Raw genomic sequence first — 12,184 nt, forward strand, 5'->3', positions numbered from 1 at the left:
CAGTAAGATAAAATAAATCCCATCATTGGTGTCACTGGGAGAAACACCCATCATTGGTGTTGGTGAGATAAAAAAAAGTCCCTATTGTTGGTGTCAGTGGGCTAAAATAAGTCCCATCATTGCTGTTAGTGGCATGAAATAAGCCCCATTGTTGGTGTCAGTGGGATAAAATAAGTCACATCCTTGCTGTTAGTGGGATGAAATAAGCCCCATTGTTGGTGTCAGTGGGCTAAAATAAGTTCCATTGTTGGTGTCATTGGGATAAAATAAGCCCCATCATTGGTGTCAGGGAGATAAAATAAGTCCCATTGTTGGTGTCATTGGGATAAAATTAGCCCCATCATTGGTGTCAGGGAGATAAAATAAGCCCCATTTTTGCTGTCAGTGGGATAAAATAAGCCCCATCATTACTGTTAGTGGGATAAAATAAGCCCCATTGTTGGTGTCATTGGGATAAAAAAAGCCCAATTGTTGGTGTCAGTGGGATGAAATAAGCCCCATTGTTGGTGTCATTGGGATAAAATAAGCCCCAATTGTTGGTGTCAGTGGGATGAAATAAGCCCCATTTTTGGTGTCAGTGGGATAAGATAAGTCCCATCATTGCTGTTAATTGGATAAAATCAGCCCCACTGTTGTTATCAGTGGGATGAAATAAGTCCCATTGTTGGTGTCAGTGGGATGAAATGAGTGCCATCGCGAGTGTCACTGAGATAAAGTAAGTCATATTGTTGGTGTCCGTGAGAAGAAATAAGCCCCATTGTTATGGTCTATGAGACAAATAGGACCTATCATTGGTGTCAGTGAGATAAAATAAGCACCATTTTTGGTGTCAGTGAGATAAAATAAGTCCCATCATTGGTATCAGTGGGATAAAATAAGTTCCATCGTTGAAGACAGTGGGATAAAAAAAAAGTCCCATCACTGGTGTCAGTGGGATGAAATAAGCCCCATAGTTGGAATCTACAGGATAAAGACATCTCTGGGAGTGTAAGCTCTTATGATTTTATTATATTGGAAAGGTACTGTCTCCCTTTTATACTGTAAAGTGTTGCGTAAAATGTTGGCGCTATATAAACCTTTTATAATAATAATGATGGGAGAGTAGCCAAAATCCAAAATGCAAAACTTTCTCGAGGCTGCAGTTCCTCTGAGCTCCACAAAGTGGTGATCTTGCATATTCCAAGACAAGACATCTCTATGGAGGAAGTGATGTCAGCTACAGACAGGAAGTTATGTCAGGTATAAATAAGAAGTTCCGGGTGAGAGGTGAGTGGGGAGGAAGTAGAGAGGAGACATTGCTGGAAGTGGCAGTAGAGGAGGTAATAAGATCTTATTTTCTATTTACACCCAACTTTGTGGGAACAGTTTGGGGATGGCCCCTTCCTGTTCCAAAATAATTGCTCACTAGTGCACAAAGCAAAGTCTATAAAGACATGGATGAGCGAGTTTGGGGTGGAGGAACATGACTGGCCTGCACAGAGTCCTGACCTCAACCCCCCAAAGAGAACCTTTGGGATGAATTAGAGCTGAGACTGTGAGCCAGGCCTTCCAGTCCAACAGCAGTGCCTGACCTCACGAATGCGCTTCTGAAAGAATGGTCAAACATTCCCCTAGACACACTCCTAATCCTTGTGAACGGCCTTCCCAGAAGAGTTAGAGCTCTTATAGCTGCAAAGGGTGGGCCAACTCAATATTGAACCCTACAGACTAAGACTGGGATGCCATTAAAGTTCATGTGCGTGTAAAGGCAGGTGTCCCAATACTTTTGGTAACATAAGGTTATGGGAGTTTATGTAATCTTCAGGTCTATGTTTGTTTGTTTTTTTGAGCGTGTATTCTCTGACAGCGAATTGGTTAATGAATGGCAGTACAGTACAGGGAGCACAGTTACAGCAACTCCAGCACTGAATGTTTTGTAATGGCAAGGAGTTGTGCTACAGTGTCTATTGATGCCGACAGCTGGGGGATCTATTGTTGCTGGAGGGGATCTTTGGTGCTGGAGAGGGGGGTGATATTGTTCCTGGGGAGGTCTATTGTTGCTGCTGGGGGTCCTACATTATTGCCTCTGGATGGGATCTATTTTTGCAGGGGGGGTCTAATTTTGCTTGCGAGGTCTATTGTCGCTTATGGGGGATCTATTGTTGCTGGGGTGAGTCTTATGTGGCTGGGAGGGATCTACTGTTGAGGAGAACAGTCTATTAATGCTGTCTGCCGGGGTCTTTTGTTGCTGGGGGGTATTTTGTTGCAGGTGTTCTATTGTTGCATGGGAGCATTCTTGTTATTATTAACAAATTCTATACAAATTGTTTTTAGTACCACAAATGTTGGTTCTGTGATCTCTAAAAGAGGCCATACAGGGAGGTAGGTAGGAGGTGGAACCAAAGAACGGTGCCCAGAGGTAGGTAGGGGTAACTCTCAAAGAGGGAGTGCCTGCACCTATTCTCTGCCAAAACAGGTGCCTGGGCGGAAGTATAATAACCCGGGTGGCTCCGTTCATACCCGGGCATTTTGGGATCGCGGGCAATGGGATCACGGGCAAAAATCGAAATCACAAAACAAAGGGTCAGGTTGCGTTATTTTCAATGGCGCCTAAAACGTGATGCCGTTTTTGCCGTGATTGTGGTGTGGCAAATTGCGTCTCGTGAAGCTTGTTGCCCAAAAAGGAGCTCCTGCTCCTTTTATGGGTGACAAGCTTCCGGTTATGCGGGTTGCCGTGATTCCTGCGCAGTAAATATCGCAATCGTTTTAGGTGCCATTGAAAATGATGACACCTGAACCTGCGCTTTCCGATTACGGTCGAAATTCTGCCGCAATCTTGAAATGCCTAGTTGTGAATGGGGCCTAACGGAGTTACATTGGGGTTATTGGCTGGCCGCTCTGCTGTAAGTTAGGGTTAGACATGTGCACTGACAAAAAAATGTGTTTGTTTTCGTTTCATTAGTTTTTTTTTTTTTGCTTTATTTGGCAATTCAAAAAAAAATTCAGAATTCGGAAATCTGAAATTCCGGATTTTCACATTTTTGGATTTCCAAGATTTCAAATTTCAGAGTTTTCAAATTTCTATAACCCTGGCATTTCATTGGGGTTATTGGCTGGCCGCTCTGCTGTAAGTAAGTTAGGGTTAGACATGTGCACTGACAAAAAATGTGTTTGTTTTCGTTTCATTCATTTTATTTATTTTTTGCTTTATTTGGAATTCGCAATTTTCGGCTTTTCACATTTTCAAATTTCCGAGTTTTCAAATTTCCGAGTTTTCAAATTTCCGAGTTTTCAAATTTCCGAGTTTTCAAATTTCCGAGTTTTCAAATTTCCGAATTTAAAGATTCGGAAATGAGAAAATCTTAAAAGAAGAAAGTTATAATTTCGAAATGTACTGATTTTCTAACTATTAAATTATAGGTATTGGAATTTCCTTTCAAATTTGGCTGTTTGTGAATGTAACTTCAGATAAATTTGTATTCGTTATGAATTATCCGAAATAATGAATGCCGCATCTAAACAAATGGAATGGAACAAATTAATAATTATTATTATTATTAGATCGTTATGTTCCTTTCTTTTTAGATATGGCATTCGTTATTTCAGATAATTCATAACTTCGGATAAATTCGTACTTGTTACGTCCACTAACAACCAAATTTGAAAGGAAGTTCCAATACCTATAATTTAATCGTTATTAGATATTAATTCAAATTTTCGGATTTTTTTTCTTTTGAATTTTCAGATTTTCATTCTTATTTTTATAATTTTCAAATTTCTAACATTCCGAATTTCTTAATTTCAAATTTTAGCATTTTCAAATTTCTAACATTCCGAATTTCCTCATTTCAAATTTTAGAATTTTCCAATTTCTGACGTTCCGAATTTCTTAATTTCAAATTTTTGAATTTTCCAATTTCCGAATTTTTTTTTCGAATTTCTGAAATGTTCCAAATTCCGAACTTTCAAATTTCCGAAATTTCAAATTTTTGGAAATTCGGAATTAACAAATTTGTGAAAATTTGTTAAACTAATTTGAAACTAAACAAATTGCACATGTCTTATTAGGGTTAGGGGGCGCGAACTACTTGTGAAAATAAAAGGTTAATACCGCGCTATAGTAAACAAGCGCAAACTACTTGCCTTGCCCAGGCGATGACAACACATGTTACGCTAAAAAAAAAACGGGCTCCTAAATAATTTTTTTTTACCTGGCTCCTAGATGCAATTCACATTTGTCAATTAATGTACGTAATAGTAGATTGGGGTGCTGGTGGTGTCTAAAAGATGAAACTCATTTTAAAAGAATTTTAATTCCACAGCCAAAGTATGCTCTGTCTAACTAAACTGCTGCCAATACTGTCCCTGAAAACTGCGCTGGTCCCCGTACACCATGTACAGGTGTATGGCTTCCCCCAAAGCTTAGGTGGGAGAATCTGTCCACCAGGACAGCTATTAGTCGTGCGCTCCACAAATCTGGCCTTTATGGAAGAGAGGCAAGAAGAAAGCCATTTTATAGGATTTGTGTATTCCCCGAGTTCTCCTCAAAGCTATGTGAGAAGGACCCTCGTAATACTATGCAAACAAGGTCCAGACTTGAGATGTAATTTCTGATCGGGCAGGTAGGACAGGATATTATTATTATTATTATTATTATTTGAGTTACTTATATAGCGCCATCAAATTATGCAGCGCTTTACATATACATGTACATTCACATCAGTCCCTACATCAGTCCCTACCCTAAGGTCCCTAACTCGCATTCATACATACTAGGGACAATTTAGACAGGATCCGATTAGCCTACCTGCATGTCTTTGGAGTATCCGGAGGAAACCCACGCAGGCACAGGAAGAACATGCAAACTCCAGGCAGGTAGTGTCATGGTTGGGATTCGAACCAGCGACCCTTTTTACTGCCAGGCGAAAGTGCTATCCACCACACCACTGTGCCACCCTCATATAACAGGTGTGCAGGGTGCAAGAAACCCAACAAATACAAATTAACCCAAATTACATGCACCCCATCCTAACACTGTACAACCAATCGTTCTCAACTATCCATCTACAGGGAAACCCTCGTAGATCATATGACCACATCAGTGAGGATGGAGGTGGACCGGAGTCACATGACTGAGAAGATACTAAATCTCACCCTGGAGATCATCTACCTGCTGACCAGAGAGGTGAGGAGGATTCTGGCAGGTCACATGACATCACTCTTATCTCTATTACTAAAACACAGACCTGATCGGAGAGGTGAGGAGGATTCTGGGATTCTAACATAATCTTCCTATCGGTTTTCCAATACAGAGATTTCCCCTTCTGAAGTCCGGTGATCATATGACCATCACAGTGCCTCCATGTGACTCCCTAAAACCTGAGAGACACAACATGGAGAAGATTCTAGAAGTCACCAAGAAGATGATGGAGCTGCTGACAGGAGAGGTGAGCGGTGCCGGGAATTCTGGGACATTATCCAGTAACAGACAAGGGATGTGTCTGGATGGTGACTGCATCATTGTGTGTCAGGATCTGTATATTTGCATTTTTACAATTTTTTTTCTTCAGTGTGGAAACCTAAGAGACTCTAAAGCTGATGTTAAAGAAAAGGAGGATGAGGATGGGGTGATCGTCGAGTTAAAGTTGCTAAAAGAACACAAAGATTTGTACCAGGACACCATGATGGAGTCATCCAGCTCCAGGAACCCACCAGAGAGATGTCCCCGTCCTCTGTATTCCCGGGATTCACCACAGGAAGATCACACCATCCCCCACCATCATCAGGTAGATAATTGACAGTTATTGGTAGTTCTGATTTATACACAGCATGTTTGTTACAAGGAATGTTTTATTATAAATTCAGAGCGGAAGCCTCAGGGATTATAATATTGTTGTTAAAGAAGAGAATAAGGATGAGGAGTATGGAGTGATGGAGAGGTTTTCTGAAGGACACAAGGATCTATTCAAGAACATTATGATGGAATCACCTAATACCAGAAACCCACCAGAGACATGTCCCCGTTCACCGGAAGGTCACACCATCCCTCACCATCATCAGGTAGGTGGAGTTGAGGGTCTGCAATATAAAGTGATTGAACACTCTGACATGTGGAGACGATGTGTGGACTCTACAAGATGGTATTTTCTATGTGATCTCCCATCATAAATACTTCTATTTTACAGATGTTATTTTCTGCCATTCCGTTGGTTTAGGGTGAAGATCTGATGGACATGAAAGTTGAGGGTGAAGTAGAAGAGACGTATGTGAGGGATGATCAGCAATATATGGAGGAGGCTGGAATGATGAGGACATTCGAAGAGGAGGACAATCCTACAGAGATCAGCACAGGTGAGCCATAATATATTCTTCTGTTAGCTCTGCTACCTCTTCATTATGAGAGATCACATGACCCAGTGCCTAGGCTTGTGTGAAGAGCATGCACCTGACAATCCCCATTGGTTTCTGCTCTTCTGACGAGACTTTATAAATGTAGAAGCCATCTAGGAGGAGGACCAAAGGACCTTTGGCTAAAAAGTGGAAGCCACAGCTGGTTGGAACATCCACAGAGAACATCTGCTTGCTAAAATCTACTTGAGCAAGATAGAATCTTGATTTAAGTCAGTGTTTCTCAAATCCAGTCCTCAGGGCCCCCCAACAGGTCATGTTTTCAGGTTTTCCATTATTTTTCACAGGTGATTTGATCAGTTTCACTGCCTTTGCAATTACCACAGCAGTTTCATCTGAGGGAAATCCTGAAAACATGACCTGTTGGGGGGGCCTGAGGACTGGATTTGAGAAACACTGATTTAAGTGAACTAACTTGCATAGGTTGGACTTGTGTCTTTTTTCAACCTCACCTACTATGTAACCCTCTCATATCATGTTTTTATATTTTCCAGGACACACCATCGAGGAACCCTCAAATGATCGTCTCACTTTATCTCCAGGGTGTAAAATGGAAGATGAGGACATCACAAGAGATTGTGCAGGAGAAAAGACAATGAGCTCAGCTATGGATGGAGGACTTCACAGTGTGGATGGACCATCAAATCCCTCTGACTCTGAGCAACCTCGTACTGTGAGGGGTAGAATTCAGGGGAAGGAGAAATTTTCCTGTTCTGAGTGTGAAAGATGTTTTCTTCATAAATCAGAACTTTTCATACATTATAGATCTCACACGGGGGAAAAGCCAAATTCCTGCCTTGAGTGCGGGAAGTGTTTTTTACAGAAATCAGACCTTGTTCTGCATCAGCGATCCCACATGGAGGAGAAGCCGTTTTCTTGTAATGAGTGCGGGAAATGTTTTTCACAGAAATCAGACCTTGTTAGACATCAGAGATCTCACACAGGGGAGAAGCCGTTTCCCTGTGCCGAGTGCGGTAAATGTTTTTTACAGAAATATGCCCTTGTGGTACATCAGAGGTCTCACACGGGGGAGAAGCCGTATTCCTGCCTTCTGTGCGGAAAATGTTTTTCACAGAAATCGGACCTTGCTAAACATCAAAGATCTCACACAGGTGAAAAACCATATTCCTGTCCTGAGTGCGGGAAATGTTTTTCACGGGTGTCCTATCTTTACTTACATCAAAGGATTCACACAGGTGAGAAGCCATTTTCCTGCTCTGAGTGCGGGAAATGTTATTCGTGGAAATCGGACCTTGTTATGCACCAGAGATTGCACACGGGGGAGAAGCCGCATTCTTGCCCCGAATGTGGGAAATGTTTTTCAGATAAGTCCAGTCTTTGCAGACATCAGAGAATCCACACGGGAGAGAAGCCGTTTTCCTGTCCAGAATGCCGGAAATGCTTTTCACAGAAATCAGACCTTGCTATACATCAGAGATTGCACACAGGGGAGAAGCCGTATTCCTGCCCCATATGTGGGAGATGTTTTCCATGGAAGTCAGACCTTGATAATCATCAAAGAACTCACACAGGAGAGAAGCCGTATTCCTGTCCGGAGTGTGGAAAATCTTTTTCTTGGAGGTCCAGTCTTTCTGCACATCAAATATGTCACACGGGGGAGAAGCCGTATTCCTGCCTTGAGTGCGGGAAATGTTACCCACGGAAATCGGAACTTCTTAGACATCAGAGATCTCACAAAGGGGTGAGAATTGAGTTTGGTTCCCGGGAGGTTCACTAAACAGCTCTAAAGTTCCAAACTCCACTGAAGTCAATGGGAGCAGAATTTTTAAAGTCCATTTTGAAGGCTAATGGGCAAGACAATGCCAACCAAAGGGCGCGGCAAGCTGGGCACTGCCCTGATGGATGAGCTATGAATAAGCACTACTGCTAGTGCGAAACGTCAGCTCTTTTGTTTGCTGTGTTCTTTGTTTTTTTTATGTGAATTTTTTTTTTTTTAAATAAAAGGCTTTTTCTTCAAGAGTGCAGCAGTCCAGAGTTTGTTCCTGTTCAGGACATGTAGAAATGCAATTTTTTTTTTTTTTTTGCAAAATTATGCAAAATTTCTTGTGGCACAGAAAAAGGCTGGTCAGAGGACAGCTCATAGGCACCACATTCCATCACTTGGAAATAAGACACAAGAAAAGGCTGCTCACAACAGGAGCTGAGGTTTTTAAGATGTCAATAACCCAATATAAATATTTCAAAAAGATAGATGGTGAATGTTAAATCCTACATTACAATACTAGGGGTGCAATGGTTAAAAAAAACTCATGGATCGGATCATTCCTCAGATCAGAGTCACGGATCGGATCATTTTTCGGATCAGCAAATAATTGAATTTGCAAAAACCTGTGAAAATTATACCACCATATAGTCCCCACTGTAATATACATCTCCCCCCCACTGTAATATCCACATCATCTCTCCCAATGTAATATTGGCTGAGCATGGCTGGGTACTGCAGAGTATTGGCTGGGTATTGGCAGGGTGCTGCAGAGTATTGGCAGGGTGCTGCAGAGTATTGGCAGGGTGCTGCAGAGTATTGGCAGGGTGCTGCAGAGTATTGGCAGGGTGCTGCAGAGTATTGGCAGAGTATTGACTGGGTATGGCAGGGTATTGACAGGGTATTGCCAGAATATGGAGGGATGGCTGTGACTGCAATTGTCACAGAGCAGCGCTGTGGGCACTACAGATGCAGCCCACAGCGCTGCTGCCATCCGATTTTTGTTTTTTTTGTTTTTTTCTCTTCTCCCCTCCACTGTACAGATCTGTACAGAGAGGGGAGAGCTGAACCGGCGTCATCATGACACCAGTTTGTTTACAGGTGATCGCTCCATCATTTGACGGAGCGAGCACATTGTAAACCCAGACGGGTGCACCAAGATGGCCGCCGCTCCGGAACTAGGCCGAAGCCGCGGCTTTTCCAAAGGCCGAGACTGGGGAGCGCACCACGGATCGCGGCGTGTGCCAATCCGAGCGGGGTGACCCGTTCGGATCACGGATAGGTGACGATCCGTTGCACCCCTAAACAATACTCATAAAAACAATATTCATAAAAATTGGTGGAGGGGTAGGCATGTTCCCAGTATGCAATGTTAATGTATGTAGTCATCCAAAAAGGTTTGTATTGACTACAAGGTCAGCAAAAAACAAACACACAGAATGGTTGCAGGATGAGGCACTCGTGCTGGCCACAGTAGGGGTAGATCAGGTCATTTATCCACTAAAAATTATAGTGTGTGTGTGTGTGTGTGTGTGTGTATGTGTATATATATATATATATATATATATATATATATATATATATATATATATATATATATATATATACACACACACATAATTTTTTGTTAGTGGATAATGACCTGATTTACACCTCCCACGGCCAGCACATGAGTGCCTCATCATGCAACCATTCCGAATGTTTCTCCTTTTTTTGGGGGGGGGTTTACAACCGCTTTAAGCCTGCTTGTGAAGGGGCACAACTGTACGATGTAAACAAGTGATATTTTCATATTAGAAATAAAAACATTTACATTGCTTTTAAATTACATTTCCCCACTAGCTTCTTTCCGTTTACAAACAAAAGGGCATTCCATTCATCCATGCCAGACCCTATCCTAGATGAGGATCCGGTATAGATTCAAAGTGGGACCCCATAAAAAGAACACAAAAAAAAAAGTCACCTGCACCCTAACACCCAAGGATGCTGTACATGCAAGACACCTGCGTCCTAACAACCAATGATGTCATTGGTTGCTAGGATGCTGTCTGCCATGCGGTCATTGGTAGTTATGGTGCACTGGAACAAACGATGACTTTTATGACAAAAAAAAGAAATAAAAACAGTGTTCCCAAGTCAGTACCAGACTCTTATCCTTGATGAAGGTCTGGTATGGGTTGTAAGGAGGGAAAATACAAAAAAAAAAAAAAGTACGGGGTCCAAATTCCAAACCGTATTCTTTCATAGTATAGATGTTAAAGGGGTCGAGAACACGCTGGCTTCTCGGCTCTTCTTGGCCCGGTCTTCTCGGCTCTTCATTGGATAGATTGGTAGCAGCGCAACCATTTGCTCACGCTTCTGTCAATCAAATCCAAATGACGCGGCTGCCAGGGGGCGGAACCGAGACATACGCTCTGTCTCTATGGACACAGAGTGTATGAGATGAGTTTTTACAGCGTTTTTTTTAATGGCTCAAAAAACACTGGCGAGATGCGTTTATCAGCGTTTTTTGATGTTAGAGCATTTTTTACAGCTGAAAAACTCCTCTCCGAACACACTAATTTTTTTTATTTTTTTTTTTAAAGCTAAAAAAACGCCCCAGCCAAAAACTGCTTATAACAGCCTATGTGTGCATAGACACATAGGATAACATGATGGGGAGTTTATTGACTGTAGAAAAAAAACATTTATAGCCAAAAACAGCTGCTGTAAAAATGTCCAGTGTGCACGATGTTGCATTTTCCATCTGTGTACAAAATATCTACATAACCTGAGACCTGTGTGCATCAGCCCTGTATACTTTTCTTACATAAGAAGATCATAACAGTAGAAGTCTTCCATCCAGGAATCAGTAGATAATCATTGGTAAGGATCTCTACGTGTTTCGCCAACTGGCTTCTTCAGGGGATCCTAGTAGTTGCTGGAAAATGCATTGCAGTTATTTTCTTTTACTTTACGCAGTTGCAAAAGCCAAATACAAAGAGAAAATATTTTTATAACTCTATAGCAATGTTCAGTACTCACATCTATACAAACAAAAAGCCAGTACCAGGGTAACAAACTGCTTGGTTCAAGACGAGGGGAGAACTACGGACTCACAAGGAGGTGCTGCATGCGGACCAAACCAGCTCAAACAGGAGCCCAATGGGGCATTCCATTCCCTATTTAATAACGGCCATATATAGTGTATCACACAGAGGGTATATTAACGCTCTCTGCTAGGCATAACAATCTTAAAGGGGGGAGAGGTTAGGGGTTTTGGTGGTCAGAATTAGCTAAAAGTAATTGAAAAATAACATTATAAAGAAGTTGTATAAAAACCTAATAATCAAAATAAAAATAGAAAAAACAAACCACCTCAAATAGCTAGTGGAGAGTATGTACGGTTGGTCACAGGGTCATATTATGTGCCTACAAGAAAATGGAATTTTACATAAAGAATTCCAAAGACTAAAATAAAGTAGATATATAAACAATGATTATGGGGATTTTGATCATGGGGTTGACCCAAAAAACAGTAAAGTCTTCTGTTTTATCAAAACTGACCTTCAAGAGTATTAGTAGGAGCCCATCCGCAAGTAGACGGTCCACAACACGCCACCGCAGCCCCCTTAAATAGAAAAAAGTGCCTGCCTCAGACCTCAAATGTCATCCCTATATAAGGAATAAAATGGCTGCCACCACTATGACTCCTTCCCGTGCCCGCCACATACACTATCTTTGTGGCGGGAAGTGCAGGCAGATATGTCTCCGGGCACTTGCGAACCAAGGCCGAGCATGTCCAGAAATGGTGGAGTGGAGTTGAGAGTGTCCGCTGCGCCGCATCCAAGTCAGGCCAGAATGACACCGAATATGAGGCTCAAAGGCTGTGCGCCACCATCCCTTCACCTGGCAAGGAACATGCAATAATGTGAGAAAGACCTATACTGGGGAAAAAGACCCCAAAAACTGAGTTTTTTATTAAAAAAAAAAAAAAGGGCTCATGGCCTCATAGCTGAATGTATACAAAGGACAGCACCAAATACAGACAGAAATCAATTTCTTCACCTAGGATTTCCCATGATGTCACTGACC

The 12,184-nt window shown here is 41.9% G+C and overlaps 1 protein-coding gene across 1 annotated transcript; it reads left to right on the forward strand.

Annotated features, from left to right (window-relative positions):
- Positions 1 to 1,265: 1,265 nt before the first annotated feature.
- On the forward strand, positions 1,266 to 8,370 carry LOC143989435 (uncharacterized). Its single transcript, XM_077489563.1, has 7 exons — positions 1,266 to 1,319; positions 5,050 to 5,164; positions 5,292 to 5,426; positions 5,550 to 5,765; positions 5,845 to 6,039; positions 6,195 to 6,330; positions 6,882 to 8,370. The coding sequence occupies exons 2-7, from the start codon at positions 5,069 to 5,071 to the stop codon at positions 8,123 to 8,125; spliced, it is 2,022 nt and encodes a 673-aa protein (XP_077345689.1). The 5' UTR covers positions 1,266 to 1,319; positions 5,050 to 5,068; the 3' UTR covers positions 8,126 to 8,370.
- The last annotated feature ends 3,814 nt before the right edge of the window (positions 8,371 to 12,184 follow it).

The sequence above is a fragment of the Lithobates pipiens genome, unplaced genomic scaffold, assembly GCF_037356315.1.
Source record: "Lithobates pipiens isolate NorthernLeopardFrog02 unplaced genomic scaffold, aLitPip1_a1.2 Scaffold_18, whole genome shotgun sequence".
Classification (NCBI taxonomy): domain Eukaryota; kingdom Metazoa; phylum Chordata; class Amphibia; order Anura; family Ranidae; genus Lithobates; species Lithobates pipiens.